Source organism: Mesoplodon mirus (assembly GCF_964341445.2).
Source record: "Mesoplodon mirus genome assembly, chromosome: 15".
NCBI lineage: Eukaryota > Metazoa > Chordata > Mammalia > Artiodactyla > Ziphiidae > Mesoplodon > Mesoplodon mirus.
The window spans coordinates 28,347,424-28,365,966 of record NC_138991.1 but is presented as its reverse complement, the minus strand read 5'-3'; the positions used below and the strand labels follow the sequence as shown (position 1 = coordinate 28,365,966).

General features: G+C 42.8%; 1 protein-coding gene across 3 annotated transcripts in view; it reads left to right on the top strand.

Annotated features, from left to right (window-relative positions):
* The window catches only part of LOC309816472 (signal-regulatory protein beta-1-like), a 36,143-nt gene extending 17,853 nt beyond the window's left edge, over positions 1 to 18,290 (top strand). The window contains exons 3-6 of one of the 3 annotated variants that reach the window (XR_014296028.1): positions 5,086 to 5,406; positions 5,972 to 6,301; positions 14,916 to 16,213; positions 18,188 to 18,290. Coding sequence is in view for 2 of the 3 variants with exons in the window: in XM_082644006.1 (XP_082500132.1) it covers positions 5,086 to 5,406; positions 5,972 to 6,301; positions 14,916 to 15,019 (755 nt within the window). In the remaining variant the exon portion in view is untranslated. Of the gene's footprint in view, positions 1 to 5,085; positions 5,407 to 5,971; positions 6,302 to 14,915; positions 16,533 to 18,187 lie in introns of those variants that run through there. The other 2 variants (XM_082644006.1, XM_082644005.1) reach the window with 2 other exon arrangements.
* Positions 18,291 to 18,543: the final 253 nt, after the last annotated feature.

The following is an 18,543-nucleotide window of genomic DNA, read 5'->3' as shown; positions in this document are numbered from 1 at the left end:
TGCGCATTGTTTCAATAGCTACTTAACATTCAGGGTATGGAGACAATCGTTTTCATTTTACAGTCTCCTGTTGACAGGTACTAAGGTGTTCCTAATCTCGGTCTATTGAAACAGCACCGCAGTGGATAACCTTTCCATGTGCCACTCTCCTCAAAGGGGAAATACCCACTGGAAGTAGCATTGCTAGATCAGAGAGTATGTGTATTTTAATTTGTGTGATTATATTGCCAACTTTTCCTCCTAGTCATGGTAGCAAATGAATCTTCCCAGAGCTCCAGGCATTAGCAGGGAAGGTGGCTTTATCCTGATTTTGCCGATATCACTGAACTTCCCAGTTTGTCGGTTCCTTGCTCAGCCAATCACAGCTAATAAGTGGTTCCACTGCCACTCAGATCTGCTGCCTCCCAGGAGGCTGCTCGTCCTCTTCCCCAGGCCGCCTGCTCAGAGGATTCCCTGGATGAGAAGGGAAGGAGGGGGAGGGGAGCAGCAGCCTGTCAGATTCTGAATCTTCCTCATGGCATTTACTCCTTATAACCAGTGCTCTGAGGGTAGGGCCGTCTGTTGTCCCTTTTACATATGAGGACACTGAGGTTCAGAGACAGGACCTGATTTGTGAGCAGGTAGGGGAGCCAAGATTGAACCCAAGTACCTAGACTCACGACCCTGCTCTCTGCACACCCCACTGTGCTTGTCAAAGTGTGGAGAAAACTCCAGGCCTGTCCTCTTAAAACCTTGTATTGTTCTGTTCTTTAGCAATAAGCATTTTAAAAAGTCCTGTATGGAGGCAAGTCTAGCTTTACCACAGATCAGACAGATACTACAGTGTCTCATGATGTGCTGAACGTTCGTAAAATGCAGGGCTCAGCACACTTAAAAGCATCAGGAGTTTTTCTCTCCATTGTTGCGATCTTGCTCCTTCACTAGGCCTCATGGGGGAGCAGCTCTGGGAAGGGTAGAATGGACAGAGCAAAGAGGGGCCAGTGCAATCCCAGCAGCACCATGCACGCCCATTCCTGGCTCAGCAGACTGAGGATGGGGAGGGGGAGGTGTTCCCTAGAGGGTGCTGGGGGCCCCGTGTGAGCAAGAGTTCATATCCTAGACTCAGGTGTCAGGACCCCATGTCTTCCCATGTTGCTACAGGGTCCCCAGGCTGGGCACTCAGAAGCCACTCCTCCCTGTAGTTGCTTGAAGTCAAGAATCTCACAGGGAAAAGGGGAGGGTGGTGGTCAGTGGGGGGACTTGTGAAGGTGGGGCGCTTCCTCTGCTGATAGACATGAAAGCTTGGAGGCGACAGGAAATACTTCTGGGACACAGTGGGCGGGTAAGGAGACAGTCCCTTCATTTCTCTCAGCCTCAGTTTTCTCATCTGTAAAATGGTGACCATCATGGTCTCCTTTCAGGAGAGTTGGAAGGATTTGAGGTGCTCTGTCTAAATCACCAGCACAGAGTAGGGGCCCCCCAGTCGAGGTGTTCTTTCAAGGCTGTGACCCAGTTCCCTGTACTGGGCCCCATTTCCTCACGTGTAGAAAGAGGATAATCACACAGCCTTTGCAGGATGTCCTGAGGGTACAATGACCTGATGACAGAACAGCCCCTCAGGGAGTGGTGGTGCTGGCCTCCCAGGCTGTGTGATCTTGGGCATATCTCAGTTCCCTCTAGTCCTCAGTTTCCCCATCTGTGCAATGGTGGTAATCACGCTGCCTTTCAGGAGTCTGTGATGACTGAAGAAGATCTAGGAAGCCCTGGATGGAGTGGGCTGGGTGTCACTGAGCTCAGTGCACAGTGGTTGAGAGCCTGGGCAGAGCCCCCCTGCCTGGGCAGAGCGCCCCTGCCTGGGCCTCCATCCCAGCTCTGCCCCGTCCCAACTCTGGGACCTCTGACGAGTCCCTTCCTACACTGGGGCTTGGTGTCCTCATCCGTCAGTGACAGCCCTGCCCTCACAGAGCATCTGCAGGAACTGAATGAGGGACGCATGTCAAGAGCTTAGAGCAGATCCTGGCATATGGTACGTGTTCCACCAACGTGAGCTCTGATGTGCTGGAGCCAGAGGACCTCGGATGGGGTCCCTTTCTCTACAGGACTAAGTACAACTGGGGTTGTGATGGAGCTGGGTTCCTTTTGACCTTGGCTGCTTATTAGAATCACCTGGGAGATGGTAAAAGATCCCTAGACCCTGGTTCCACCCTAGAAATTCTGATTTAATTGGTCAGACGTGGGCCTGGGCAGCTGAGTGTTTTCACTCCTGCAGAGGATGCTGGTGCCCAGCCAGGGCAGAGGAGCCCTGAGTCACGTGTTCTCTGAGGTCAGAGGGAAGGCTGTGGTTTTTCCAGGACAGAGGTGGGTCACCCGTGGTGCCTGGGTTGTAAGAACAGCTCTCCTGGGTGTGAGTGCTTCAGGATAGCCCGTGACAGTGACAGCTCTTAGGATGCCCAAGAAAGTCATTCGGAGTCGATTGGCATGCACACACCCCACCTCCAACAGAGCTCACCTGGGCTGAGAGGTGCGTCCTCCCAACTCAGACCACCCTGTTCAGACCTGAGCTTCATCACTGGGGAGACCTTCCCATCTTTACACACGTGTGTGTGTAAACAGGCTCTGGAATGCCTGCAAATGCTCCCTGCTCAGCCTGGAGACCTCCTGCCTCAACACACCACAGTGACACTGACAAAATCTGTTCTTCCTCCTTTCAAAATGCTTACAGCTTCTGTAAAGAGCTGATCTGCAGGAAAACGCCTGTGATCTCTTGTGTGTTTTGAAAACCAATTCCCCAAACTTGTTTCTTGAGGGAATTTTTTTAAAAAATGGGAACAGATTTATAATTTGGTGTTTCTACTAGTTTTTTCATGTGGATTTCTGCATGACAGCTGCATGGAGCATGATTTGAGACTCTTCTTGGTGTTTCTGTTGTGCTTTTGTTTTGCCTTCTTACTGCCAAAAAAATAAATAGGTAGTTTTAGAACTAGAATGGCCAGATCTTAGGATAACAATCATGGGTGTTATTCATTCTTTTTTAATTATGGGTGTTATTGATTAAGCACCTACTATATGTCCATTTCTTCCAGGTTGTCCATTTTATTGGCATTGACTTGCTTGTAGTAGTCTCTTAGGATGCTTTGTATTTCTGCAGTGTCTGTTGTAACTTCCCCTTTTTCATTTCTAATTTTATTGATTTGAGTCCTCTCCCCCTTTTTCTTGATGAGTCTGGCTAATGGTTTATCAATTTTGTTTATCTTCTCCAAGAACCAGCTTTTAGTTTTATTGATCTTTGCTATCATTTTCTTTGTTTCTATTTCATTTATTTTCTGCTCTGATCTTTATGATTTCTTTCCTTTTGCTAACTTTGGGCTTTGTTTGTTCTTCTTTCTCTAGTTCCCTTACGTTTACGGTTAGATTATTTATTTGAGATTTTTCTTGTTTCTTCAGGTAGGCTTGTATAGCTATAAACTTCCCTCTTAGAAGTGCTTTTGCTACTTCCCACAGGTTTTGGATCGCCGTGTTTTCATTGTCATTTGTCTCTAGGTACTTTTTGATTTCCTCTTTGATTTCTTCAGTGGTCTCTTGGTTATTTAGTAACGTAGTGTTTAGCCTCCATGTTTTTGTGTTTTTTATGCATCTTCCCCTGTAATTTTACATATATCCTGGCTCATCTTACCAGGTGGTGCTTGTATCTACTTTGTCCAGAAACAGACACGGAGGATCAAGGATAAAGAACAGTGACACTAAAATCGATGTGTCCCTGCATGCAGTGAGATGAGCTCTGACCTTTCCTCACTGGGTGCCCTTGACCAGCTTCTTCCCCCCTGAGCCTCATCCCATATATGGAGTCACTCTTGGGTCTCCCTCACAGGGCTGGTGAGGGGATTAAAAAGCTGAGGGTGATAGAAAGATCAGGCCATCTTTAGGCTCTGAAGAAACTCTGGACAAGTGGTAACTGATCAGAGTATCTTGTCCCTTTAGGGGTGTCCAGGATGCTGGTGTTTATACAATTTGACATATTAAGGTAACTCCTTGCTATGTCCTCAAACGTTTGATGAGTTTTAGGAAGCAAGTTAAGTATCTACAAATGCAAATATTTGTCATGTTTGCTGTCTGCCAACTTTTACAGGAGGTGTTGAGTAATAATGAACAGTTGGGAGACACCCTACAGGAACCTTCTAAAGAGAGAAACCACCCTCACATTTGATTGACCGATTTGTGTGCTTCTGGGTGCTTTATAGGCCTGTGCCTGTGTCTCTACAGATTTAATAACAATTAAGAAATTAACCACCACTGCTTTCTCAGCGCTCAGTGATCTTTCTTCTCAACCCAAAACTGAACCAAGAGAAGAACCCAGACTCAGAAAAACATCCATTTGCGCCCTTCCTTTGAAATTCAGGGATTGATACATTAGCCCTACTGAAATATTCATGGAAAGAATGAAAACTATGCAGTAAATTCATAAACACCTGAAGGCACAGCTCTGGGTATAAATACAGTCTGGGTTAAAGATGGATCTGTGTTTGTTGGTTTTGTGAATAATCTTGTGTTTTACTCATAGCAAATTTGCTCCCACTGCCTGATTTGACCCTCACTGCAGCCCAGGAAGGGTAATGCCTGCTGTCCCCTTTCACAGATGAGGAGCTGGGAGGTGCCGTGGCCACACCTCTCGTTGGACGGCCAGCCTGGTTCAGCTTCCATGTGGTCCCGCTATGACCCCGCTTCCCCTGCATTTACTTCTGTAAACACTTCTCCGAACTTACCTAAGTTTTCCAGGGGGAGCCCAGCTAGGAACAGTTAATAGGAGAGTAAGACCAATCAGTACTTTTGTTCCTTTGCCCAAACTGGTGGGAAATCACCTGGCAGATGTAAGAAGGTGGACTTTGAACTCAGGCCTGGAATTCCATGTCAGCCCTGCCCCTGACTCAGAGTCACCTCTGGGAACCTGTGTGTCTCCTCTGTCAGATGAGGATGATGACACTGCCCTCCCAGAACTATGTGAAGAATTTAAAAAATAATATGTGTGGTGGTTCTTAACTGTGTCACATTTTTATCATTAGTGATGATAATTACAATCATGTTCATCATTTATAAATGTTCCTTTTGTAGCCAAACCCTCTCCTCCTGTGGTATCAGGCCCCGCAGTGAGGGTCACACCTGAGCAGACAGTGAGCTTCACCTGCAAATCCCACGGGTTCTCCCCCAGAAACATCTCCCTGAAATGGTTCAAAAATGGCAATGAGCTCTCAGCCTCCCAGACCAACGTGGAACCAGAGGGAAACGACGTTTCCTACAGCATCTCCAGCACAGCCAAGGTGGTGCTGGCCCCGGGGGATGTTCGCTCCCAGGTCATCTGCGAGGTGACCCACATCACCCTGCAAGGAGACCCTCCTCTTCGTGGGACAGCCAACTTGTCTGAGACCATCCGAGGTAGAAGCCCCTCACACCAGCCTAAGCCCGCACCTGCCCTCAAGGCCCCAGCCTGTTCCTCCTCCCTGCCTTTTGCTCCAGGCCTCAAATTGCCTGGAATCTACTTCCTGACAGTTCTGCCCCATCACCAGGCTCCTAGATGAGCTGGTCACTAACTACTGTTTTAACGGCAGCTGCCAGGTGGACACCCCTCATGTGCCAAGCACTGTGCTAAGTAGTTTCCTTTACTTTATCAATAGTTTCTCCAACTACAGGCCCCTATGTGCTTGGTGATTTCATATACTTTGCTGCAGTTATTATATTCCAACTGCATGCCAGGGGCTGTGCTTGTAGATGACACACATTATTAACCTAATAGGAGCTCAGTCCTTGAGCACCTACTGTGTGCCCTGCAGTGTGCTTATGATTTCATTTATATACAAAGAGACCCTCGGTGTTTGAGCACATGCTGCATGCCTGGCCCTGTCCTCTGGTGACTCCCTTGCTGTGCTGGAAGCTGTTATCCAGCCCTCTCCTGTGACCTGTTGGTTCTAGAAGGTCAGAGCTTCTGCCTGTGCTGTTTCAGTTCCGCCTACCTTGACGATTACCCAGCACCCCATGGCGGGGAACCAGGTGAATGTCACCTGCCAGGTGAACAAGTTCTACCCCCAGCGCCTACAGCTGACCTGGTTGGAGAATGGAAATGTGCCCCGAATAGACATGGCTTCGACCCTCCTAGAGAACAAGGACGGGACCTTTAACCGGACGAGCTGGCTCGTGGTGAACTCCTCTGCCCACAGGGAGGCTGTGCTGCTCACCTGCCAGGTGGAGCATGACGGACAGCCAGCGGTCACCAAAACCCACACCCTGGAGGCCTCTGCTCCCCAGAAGAACCAGGATGCAGATGAACCTCTTGGTGAGGCCTCCACTCCAACTGACCCAGTTCTTTACCTTTTTTTTAATATTAAAGGTAGTAATTCATGCTTATTATAGAACACTCTAGAAGTCAATAGGTGTAAAACAGAATTTTAAAATAAGTTCCCTCCCCCAAATCCCACACCCCCAAGAGTGACCACTGGTAAGAGTTTGGCATATTCTTTATAGATCTCTTGACATAAGTATCCATGAAAGAAAGTAGGAAGGAGGGAGATCATCCTGTTCATAGAATCCTGCCTCTCACTCTCTTCAACTGACAGTAATTATGTTCCTCATTCCTTGTCCACCCACCCACCTCCCTCCTCCTTGTTCTTTCTAACCTCTGCTTAGTCTCCCTCCAGCCTAGACTTTTCCATCCATATCAGTAACATCACCCCAGTAGACACCTGCACCTAATACTCTGTGAAATTTTGGAAGGGTAGCCCTGAGGACATGAAGGTTGAGTCTGAACCTGGCACCCAGGTGACCATGAGTGCTCATTGCACAGGGCTCCTTTGTCCCCTGATTTGTGACAATGGACTACTAATGATCACAGTCGCTCACTGAACATTTTCTAAATTCAGATCTCAGTTCAGCTGTGATCTCTTTTCCTGCTTCAACAAACCAGAGAGTTTGGAGTTTAACAGAAGAGACTCAGAGAGAAATGGGGGATGGGGGATGTTGTTGAAGATTTGTTGCCTTTAGTTCAGATGATTGGGCTAAACTAATAAAGGTGAATCTGAGTCTCTGAGGACAGGAACCACCAGCCTGTATAACAGATATGTGCTAATTAAAGACAGGTTCCCACTCAGCTGAACCACCAGCCTGTATAACAGATATGTGCTAATTAAAGACAGGTTCCCACTCAGCTGGGCATTTTCCCAAGGACAGTCCCCCTTTCTATGAATAAAACATGTCTTATAGGCTGTCATGTAACATCAAGAGAGGGTCAAGTCACATCCAGGAGTCTTTCCTCCAGAAGACCTTTCAAAGTCCCACGTTCCTTCCAACATGCCCGTGGTGTTGTCCTCATCTTCTGGGTCAATGCTGGGTCACTGAGTGGCCATGTCCCTGCCTGCTGGAAGAATAAAGAGAGGAAGAGGAGAACAAACAACTTCCCTTAAACAAGAGATATAGAGAAGTTGCATAATTGTGTTCACTTTAACTTACTCCTGTGTGCACAACCAGTTGTCAGTGGAGTCCACAATTGTGTGGTCATACGGTTAAGGACCTTGATTTTCTACAAAACTAATACCAGTGCACACTTAATATATAATCAATATTAATTCCCTAATATCATTTAAAATGGAGTATACATTCAAATTTTCCAAAATATATTTTATTGTTGTTTTTGTGCACCAAAATTGTTTTTAATTCATCTGTAAGTTCTTGGCAAAAATTTTCCATGACTCCATCTGGGCCTTGAAAATCTATTTTTTTATTTGAAAAAGAATTTGAATTGTTTAAGACTATTCAGATTATTCATTTCATATAGTGTGAGCTGTGGTAGGTTCTGCTTTTTGAGGTATTTGTTCCATTGTCTTTAAGTTGTCAAATTTCTGCCTGTATAGTTGTTCATAACATTCCCTAACTATCCTTTTGTTGTCTGAAGGATCTGTAGTGATGCCCTCTGTTTCATTCCTGATATTGGAAATGTGTCATTCATTTTTCTTTGCATTTGTACTAGAAGTTTTTCAATTTTATTGATCTTTTAAAGGAACCCACTCTTTTTTTCTTATTAGTCATCAATTTTATACACATCAGTGTATACATGCCAATCCCAATCACACAGTTCATCACACCACCACCCCCAACCCCCCTCCGCTTTCTCCACTTGGTGTCCATACATTTGTTCTCTACATCTGTGTTTCAATTTCTGCCCTGAAAACCGGTTCATCTGTACCATTTCTCTAGGTTCCACATATATGCGTTAATATACGATATTTGTTTTTCTATTTCTGACTTACTTCACTCTGTATGACAGTCTCTAGATCCATCCACATCTCAACAAATAACCCAATTTTGCTCCTTTTTATGGCTGAGTAATATTCCACTGTATATATGTACCACATCTTCTTTATCCATTTGTCTGTCAATGAGCATTTAGGTTGCTTCCATGACCTGGCTATTGCAAATAATGCTGCAATGAACATTGGGGTGCATGTGTCTTTTTGATTATGGTTTTCTCTGGGTATATGCCCAGTAGTGGGGTTGCTGGATCACATGGTAATTCTATTTTTAGTTTTGTAAAGAACCTCCATACTGTTCTCCATAGTGGCTGTATCAATTTACATTCCCACCAACAGTGCAAGAGGGTTCCCTTTCCTACACATTTGTTGTTTGTAGATTTTCTAATGAAGCCCATTCTAACTGGTGTGAGGTGATACCTCATGGTAGTTTTGATTTGCATTTCTCTAATATAATTAGTGATGTTGAGCAGCTTTTCATGTGCTTCTTGGACATCTGTATGTCTTCTTTGGAGAAATGTCTCTTTAGGTCTTCTGTCTATTTTTGGATTGGGTCGTTTGTTTTTCTAATATTGAGCTGCATGAGCTGTTTATATATTTTGGAGATTAATCCTTTGTCCGTTGATTCATTGGCAAATATTTTCTCCCATTCTGAGGGTTGTCTTTTCATCTTGTTTATGGTTTCCTTTGCTGTGCAAAAGCTTTTAAGTTTCATTAGGTCCAATTTGTTTATTTTTGTTTTTATTTCCATTACTCTAAGAGGTGGATCAAAAAAGATCTTACTGTGACTTATGTCAGAGTGTTCTTCCTATGTTTTCAGCCAAGAGTTTTATAGTGTCCAGTCTTATATTTAGGTCTCGAATCCATTTTGAGTTTATTTTTGTGTATGGTGTTAGGGAATGTTCTAATTTCATTCTTTTACATGTAGCTGTCCAGTTTTCCCAGAACCATTTATTGAAGAGACTGTCTTTTCTCCATTGTATATCCTTGCCTCCTTTGTCATAGATTAGTTGACCATAGGTGCATGGGTTTATCTCTGAGATTTCTATCTTGTTCCATTGCTCTATGTTTCTGTTTTTGTGCCAGTACCATATTGTCTTGATTACTGTAGCTTTGTAGTATAGTCTGAAGTCAGGGAGTCTGATTCCTCCAGCTCTGTTTTTTTTCCCTCAAGACTGCTTTGGCTATTCGTGGTCTTTTGTGTCTCCATACAAAATTTAAGATTTTTTGTTCCAGTTCCATAAAAAATGCCATTGGTAATTTGATAGGGTCTCCATTGAATCTGTAGATTGCTTTGGGTAATATAGTCATTTTCACAATATTGATTCTTCCAATCCAAGAGCATGGTATATCTCTCCATCTGTTCATATCATCTTTAATTTCTTTCATCAGTGTCTTATAGTTTTCTGCATACAGGTCTTTTGTCTCCCTAGGTAGGTTTATTCCTAGGTATTTTATTCTTTTTGTTGCAATGGTAAATGGGAGTGTTTCCTTAATTTCTCTTTCAGATTTTTCATCATTAGTGTATAGGAATGCAAGAGATTTCTGTGCATTAATTTTGTATCCTGCAACTTTACCAAATTCATTGATTACCTCTAGTAGTTTTCTGGTAGCATCTTTAGGATTCTCTATGTATAGTATCATGTCATCTGCAAAGAGTGACAGTTTTACTTCTTCTTTTCCAATGTGTATTCCTTTTATTTCTTTTTCTTCTATGATTGCTGTGGCTAGGACTTCCAAAACTATGTTGAATAATAGTGGTGAAAGTGGACATCCTTGTCTTGTTCCTGAACTTAGAGGAAATACTTTCAGTTTTTCACCATTGAGAATAATGTTTGGTGTGAGTTTGTCATATTTGGCCTTTATTATGTTGGGGTAGCTTCCCTCTATGCCCACTTTCCAGAGAGTTTTTGTCATAAATCTGTGTTGAATTTTGTCAAAAGCTTTCTCTGCATCTCTTGAGTTGATCATATGGATTTTATTCTTAAGTTTGTTAATACATTGTATCACATTGATTGATTTGCATATATTGAAGAATCCTTGCATCCCGGGGATAAATCCCCCTTGATCATGGTGTATGATCCTTTTAATGTGTTCTTGGATTCTGTTTGCTAGTATTTCGTTGAGGATTTTTGCATCTATATTCATCAGTGATATTGGTCTGTAATTTTCTGTTTTTGTAGTATCTTTGTCTGGTTTTGGTATCAGGGTGATGGTGGCCTCATAGAATGAGTTTGGGAGTGTTCCTTCCTCCGCAATTTTTTGGAAGAGTTTGAGAAGGATGGATGTTAGCTCTTCTCTAAATGTTTGATAGAATTTACCTGTAAAGCCATCTGGTCCTCGACTTTTGTTTGTTGGAAGATTTTTAATCACAGTTTCAATTTCATTACTTGTGATGGTCTGTTTATATTTTCTATTTCTTCCTGGTTCAGTCTTGGAAGGTTATACCTTTCTAAGAATTTGTCCATTTCTTCCAGGTTGTCCATTTTATTGGCATTGACTTGCTTGTAGTAGTCTCTTAGGATGCTTTGTATTTCTGCAGTGTCTGTTGTAACTTCCCCTTTTACATTTCTAATTTTATTGATTTGAGTCCTCTCCCTCTTTTTCTTGATGAGTCTGGCTAATGGTTTATCAATTTTGTTTATCTTCTCCAAGAACCAGCTTTTAGTTTTATTGATCTTTGCTATCATTTTCTTTGTTTCTATTTCATTTATTTTCTGCTCTGATCTTTATGATTTCTTTCCTTTTGCTAACTTTGGGCTTTGTTTGTTCTTCTTTCTCTAGTTCCCTTACGTTTAAGGTTAGATTATTTATTTGAGATTTTTCTTGTTTCTTCAGGTAGGCTTGTATAGCTATGAACTTCGCTCTTAGAAGTGCTTTTGTTACCTCCCACAGGTTTTGGATTGCCGTGTTTTCATTGTCATTTGTCTCTAGGTACTTTTTGATTTCCTCTTTGATCTCTTCAGTGATCTCTTGGTCATTTAGTAAGGTATTGTTTAGCCTCCATGTTTTTGTGTTTTTTATGCATTTTCCCCTGTAATTCATTTCTAATCTCATAGCATTGTGGTCGGAAAAGATGCTTGATATGATTTCAATTTTCTTAAATTTACTGAGGCTTGATTTGTGACCCAGGATGTGATCTCTCCTGGAGAATGTCACATGCACACTTGAGAAGAAAGTATAATCTGCTGTTTTTGGATGGACTGTCCTATAAATATCAATTAGATCTATCTGGTCTATTGTGTCATTTAAAGCTTCTGTTTCCTTATTTATTTTCATTCAGGATGATCTGTCCATTGGTGTAAGTGAGCTGTTAAAGTCCCCCTATTATTATTGTGTTACTGTCAATTTCCTCTTTTAGCTGTTAGCAGTTGCCTTATGTATTGTGGAGCTCCTATGTTGGGTGCATATATATTTATAATTGTTATATCTTCTTCTTGGATTGATCCTTTGATCATTATGTAGTGTCCTTTGTCTCTTGTAACATTCTTTATTTTAAAGTCTATTTTATCCAATATGAGTATTGCTACTCCAGCTTCCCCTTGATTTCCATTTGCATGGAATATCTTTTGCCATCCCCTAACTTTCAGTCGGTATGTGTCCCTAGGTCTGAATTCAGTCTCTTGTAGACAGCATATATATGGATCTTGTTTTTGTATCCATTCAGCGAGGCTGTGTCTTTTGGTTGGAGCATTTAATCCATTCACTTTTAAGGTAATTATAGATACGTATGTTCATATGATGATTTTCTTAATTGTTTTGGGTTTGTTTTTGTAGGTCTTTTCTTCTTCTGTGTTTCCCACTTAGAGAAGTTCCTTTAGCATTTGTTGTAAAGCTAGTTCTGTGGTGCTGCATTCTCTTAGCTTTTGCTTGTCTCTAAAGCTTTTGATTTCTCCATCGAATCTGAATGAGATCCTTTCCAGGTAGAGTAATCTTAGTTGTAGTTTCTTCCCTTTCATCACTTTAAATATATCATGCCACTCCCTTCTGGCTTGTAGAGCTTCTGCTGAAAAATCAGCTGTTAACCTTATGGGAGTTCCCTTGTATATTATTTGTCATTTTTCCCTTGCTGCTTTCAGTAATATTTCTTTGTCTTTAATTTTTGCCAGTTTGATTACTATGTGTCTTGACATGTTTCTCCTTGGGTTTATCCTGTATGGGACTCTCTATGCTTCCTGGACTTGGGTGGCTATTTCCTTTCCCATGTTAGGGAAGTTTTCGACTATAATCTCTTCAGATATTTTCTCTGGTCCTTTCTCTTTCTCTTCTCCTTCTGGGACCCCTATAATGCGAATGTTATTGTGCTTAATGTTGTCCCAGAAGTCTCTTAGGCTGTCTTTATTTCTTTTCATTCTTTTTTCTTTATTCTGTTCCGCAGCAGTGAATTCCACCATTCTGTGCTCCAGGTCACTTATCCGTTCTTCCACCTTAGTTATTCTGCTATTGATTCCTTCTAGTGTAGTTTTCATTTCAGTTATTGAATTGTTCATCTCTGTTTGTTTGTTCTTCAATTCTTCTAGGTCTTTGTTAAACATTTCTTGCATCTTCTTGATCTTTGCCTCCAGTCTTTTTCCGAGGTCCTGGATCATCTTCACTATCATTATTCTGAATTCTTTTTCTGGAAGGTTGCCTATCTCCACTTCATTTAGTTGGGTTTTTTTGTGGTTTTATCTTGTTCCTTCATCTGGTACATAGTCCTCTGCCTTTTCATCTTGTCTATCTTTCTGTGAATGTGGTTTTTGTTCCACAGGCTGCAGGATTGTAGTTCTTCTTGCTTCTGCTGTTTGTCCTCTGGTGGATAAAGCTATCTCAGAAACCACTCTTTGTTTCAATTATTTTCTCTATTGTTTATCTGTTTTCATTTTCACTGATTTTTCTCCTTTCTGTATTATTTCCTCCCTTCTGCTTGCTTTGGGTTTATTTTGCTCCTTCATTTCTCATTTCTTGAGGCCGGAGTTTAGATGATTGCTTTAGACTTTTTCTTTTTCCTAGTGCCACACCTGTGTCTCCTCTTGTGCTTGGTTCCTGACTGCTGTGTTCTTCCTCCAGTCCTCAGGTCCCTAGACAGTCTGCCTCCTCGTCCACCTCAGAGTCCGCCTATGCTTGTCCCGTGTGTTATTTCTAGGGTTCAAGTTGTACTGAACGAGGAGAGTAAGAGAGAAGAGTCCATGCCATCTTGTCTGGCATGGCCTGTAAATGCTTTTTAATCTTCCATCTTCTGCTCACGCTCAACCAGGGCCGGTACTTCTGGGAGCTACAGGGTGCCTGACCCATGATGCTTGCTAGTGTAGTAAAGCTGGAAATGTTTTTTGGAGGATCTAGGTTGACAGGCTGAAGAGATGTGTAACATGCTGATGTGATCCCTCTCCCTGGATCCAAAGCCTACCCCGGGCATCTGAGGGCTCCAGCCACTGCAGGCCTGCGTCCAGTGGGTCTGGTGTGAGGATGCACATCTTATTGTTTGTTTTTATGGTATTGGGGTTTTTTACAATATTTCTAGCCTAATAGACCTCTCTTCCCTAGTACAGCATAAATCAAGATGTTAACGGAGTTTTTGGTTGGTTGGTTGGTTTTGATAGTGGGAGAAATGTTCTGAGTCCTCTAATTCTTTGGTTCTCTTTTGTCTTTCAGGAACCTAAATCCCTTCCCCTTACTTTTTTCTTTTTCCCTTTACCTCTTAATTGCCATCAGCACGTCTTCCTCCTTTTCAATTTTTCTACCCAGAAGTTATGCACTCTAACTCATGCATATCCATTTATTCACATCTGTTTTCTCCTTGAATTAGGTTCCTATAGTCAGTGTAAGTAATTACCACATTTAGTGATTTAATACAAGACAAATGCATTATCATACAGCTGTAGAGGTCAGAAGTCTACAATGGGTGGCTGGGCTCCGCTCCTTCAGGAGGCTCTAGAGAAGAATCGATTTCCTTGCCTTTTCCAACTCCCAGAGGTGTCCACACTCCTTGGCAAAGGCCTCACATCAGTCTGACCTCTGCTTCTGACATCACATCTCCTCCAACTGTTCTGCCTCAATCTTTTACTTATAAGAATCTCTGTGATTACATGGCCTCCACTAGGAAAATGTGCCCATCTCAAGATCCTTAACAAATCATTACTGCTAATCCCTTTTGACATGTAAGGTAACATATGCACAGATTCTGGGGATTCTGTTCCAACCCTTTTAAATCACACATACTTTTAAGCCCCTTTCTATGATCTGTGCTCCTTAGGACACTTTTCCAATATTTTCAAAGTTTAGACAAATTTATATTGGTGGTGGCATTTCCAAATAAGTCTAGCTGCCTTGTCTATTTCTCCATAATTTTCCTGGTGGCTGGTTGAAGATGGGATGGCAACCTAGTGAGAGACTATTAGGATTTGCTGAATTTTCTCTTGTCTCACAGTTATTTTCACTTCTGACATTTTCTCTTCAAGTAATAACACCCTTGCAACCTGAGAAAACAGAGTAGGAGAATAAGGAACTCCTGTATGCTGATTTCTGCCTCAAACTTGAGCCCAAGATGCAGGTCAAAGCCTCAGAGTCCTGATGGACCCAGGTGGCCTCAGATGGAGTAAGTCGAGGCCACTGGGAATGGCTCCTGTGTGATCCCTCTAATCGCTCCTCTTGTCCCTTGATGATTTCCAGGCCCAGAGCTGTCTTCTCTCCTGGTAGTTCTCCTCCTAGGCCCCAAGGTGCTGTTGGTGATCAGTGTCTCTGTCATCTTTGTCCACAGGAAGCATTGGGCCTGACTGTAAGTTGGGGTAGGAGGGAGGGCAGGACAAGGTCTGTCCTAGATGACATAAGGTCAGTAAGGGAGCCAGCCCACAGGTCACACAGGGTCAGGGCCCACGTGGTGATAAGAGAAGGGGGCACTCTTCCCTCCATACCCTCAGGAGTATCCTGTTTCCCCCTAAGAGGTGCCCAACTCCCAAGAGGTGTGCGGGGTCCTGGAGGAGGTGGGCTGGATCAGGGGTTTTCAAAGGGTGTCTCTTAGCAGTTCTGTGGAGGAAGTGGGCAGAGGTTGCTGAATGAGGAGGAGCTGAGTGGGTGGTTCCCTTAGAGACCATTTCTAGACACTTGAGCCCTGGGGCTCCTTGGGGAAAAAAGAATCCACATTTTCGGGTAATGTTGAGAACTCTGGATTGGTTATTCTGAGAGTGGCTTCTGCTCTGACCCTCCGTGTGACAGAATAGAAGGGCTAGGGATGGGGCATCAGGACCTGGGGAGGAGGCTGAGGGGTCAGAGTGCTATCCCAGGGGCTGCCCATCCTCTCAAGACAGGCATCCCAGGAGGAGAACACCTGGACACATAGGAGGCATGCAAGGAACGTTTCCTGAGTGATGAGCAGATAATTAAATATGGACATGTTTACCACAGCTCCTTCCTTCCTCCCTGCTGGTGTCACCCTCAGTGTCTGCTGCCTCCTCCCCTTCCTGAGGGGCCCAGCCCAGGAGAAGGACTCAGCTGAGAGCTTCCACGACTCTGCTTCAAATGCCTCCCCTCCATGGAGACTTGCCTGCCCACATGCCCCTGAAGCCACCAGAGTTGGGTCTTCATACATGGTACTGAGCAAGGATCATGGAAAGTTGCTCTGGGGGCTGACTCAGGACATTTCCCTGGAATGTGAGAAATAAGTCAAATCAACACAGATCAGGTTATCTCTCATCCATCACCTTGGACTCGGCCATGAACTACACAATAATGACCTGTACTGAGGAGTTATTCTGTCCTCTGGATTTCTGCCTTCACCTGACTCCCCACCCTCTGAGGTGCCTCTTTAGTACAAATGACTCCCCATCTTAGTTTTAAGAAAAATTATTCTACTTCCTCGTTGTCTAAATAGCCAACTTCTCAAACCCAGAAAATAGTGTTCCCTCCTCTCTCCGTGATGGGAAGAGTAGTTTTTCTATAATCTTGCGTCCTTCCCAACCCTATTGCTCATGGTAAGTATACTGTGTCCAGAAACCTGGAGTCATCCTTGATTTCTCTTTCTTTTATATCATGTATTCAATTCTGCCTTCAAAATGTTTATGTCCAGTGGTCAGATGGAACTATTTAACAATTGACTATCCAAAAGGAAAAAAAAATAAAGAAAATTTCTTGGTATAAATACTCCCAATGTGGTCAATTTCAAGTTAGCAACAGTTTAACAACTAGTTTGCAAAATTCCTGAAAACGTAAATATCAGCTCTCATGAGCCAGTCCAATCCCCTCCAGCACACTTCTGAATTGCATCTATAATCTGCACATTCTCATCCCCACCACTGCTCCCTGGTCCCAGCCACCATCATCTCTTCCTGCACCATTGCTATAGTCTCTGACTGGCTTCCCTGTTTCAGCCTCAGTGATTCCTTGGGAATGTAAGTCAAATCCTATCATTCCTCTGCTTCCTCCTCCAACATGTCTGCCTGGCTCACTCTCTTCCTTCATTCCAGCCTCTGCTCAAATATCACTTTATCAAAGGCATCTTCCATATACCATCCTGTATAAAGTATCAATTCCTCTCTCAGCCTCACATTCCATGATCTCTTAACCTGATTAATTTGTTTCCTGAACACTTATTACCATCTGACATACAAAGCATAGGCAGTTCTCACTTTGCATGGTAGAGAAGGACCATAAAAATTACCATGTAAACTGAATCATGGAAAGTGATCTCAGTAATCAATGGGATAAATAAAGATTGTTCTGTGATCATTAAAATTTGATTTCAAAATATTAGGAACTCTCTTACTGTCAGCTACTAATAATATGTAGTTTGACAAATTTAGAAACACTGAGAATTAAAGCAATTTATTTCTTTTTTTTTTGGAGTTAATTAATTTATTTATTTTTGCTGTGTTGGGTCTTCGTTTCTGTGCGAGGGCTTTCTCTAGTTGTGGCAAGTGGGGGTCACTCTTCATCACGGTGGGCGGGCTTCTCACTATCGTGGCCTCTCCCGTTGCGGAGCACAGGCTCCAGACACGCAGGCTCAGTAGTTGTGGCTCACAGGCCTAGTTGCTCCGCGGCATGTGGGATCCTCCCAGACCAGGGCTCGAACACGTGTCCCCTGCATTGGCAGGCAGATGCTCAACCACTGAGCCACCAGGGAAGCCCCCAGCAATTTATTTCTTTATAAAAACTTATCCAAAGTATTTGAACAGTGCTTGCCTTCTTCTTCTTGCATAATTTATAATATAAGAGCATCTTTTTAACAACTTGGTGAACTATGCTCCTTGCGAAGTTTGGATCCATTTCTGACATTTTATGCCTTGTACTCTCAATGTTGTGAAATCTTTACAAACTTTCTTTAATTCAAAGTATTTGCTGTTGTCACTTCCTCTGGGACATTTTCACCCTTTTCCTCACCACCACTTTCCTCAGTTATGTGGTAAGTTTGCCTTTACTAAGTTCTTCTGATTGCATATCTAGAATCTTTCTGACACTATTAAGGTACCACTCCTTGGTCAGCTGTTTCTTCTGTAATCCATTTATACTGTTTGAATATAACTTCTCACATCATCATATTTTGTCTCTCCATGGCACTTTCATCTTTGTCGCCAGTTCCCTTTTATAATTATTCACTTTTGTAAATGTCATGTGGGTTTATCACTGGGAGACCGGAGAAAATACAACTACCTATTTTTCTGTCTGTGCCTAAACTGTGTAAGAGAGTCACAGTGACCAATCACTACAGACTTTCAAAGAATTGATATGATTGGTTACTGATCATGATGAGCATCTGTTAGTACATAATGATTTGTGGAATGAAGTATGCTTAGCAGCAAAGTTGTACGTTATGTATCGTTCACAGTAAAGTTCCTGTGGTAACTGAAATCTGAACCCTGTGTTGGGGGATTGATGTTATTTAACTAAACTGAAATTCATGCACCAGGCAAAATGAACCCTGATGTATGTGTTATCTCTTCCTCAAACAGGACATCAGTGCTATGAGAAGGGACTCTGAATCCTCAGGTGCCAGAACGGTGACTGCCACATACTAGGCCATTGTTTAATTTAATAAATGAATGAATTAGTTTTTACTAGATGTTGGATTTCAAAATAAAAATTATCTAATTCAATCATCTGGCTCTTGTGTTCTAAAGTTTTTTCATTAAAGGCTAATCTCTCTTCTTTGTGTTCAGAAATCCTATCAAAAATTCAATATTCTTCAGAAACCAAGGAAGTGAAAAACCAAAAGAAAACAAAAGCAAAAACTGACATTGATAAGAGTTTGTCAAAGGGGCTCAGAAACAAACTGAAAGAGGTCCCAATGGACAAAGCTGGAACAATT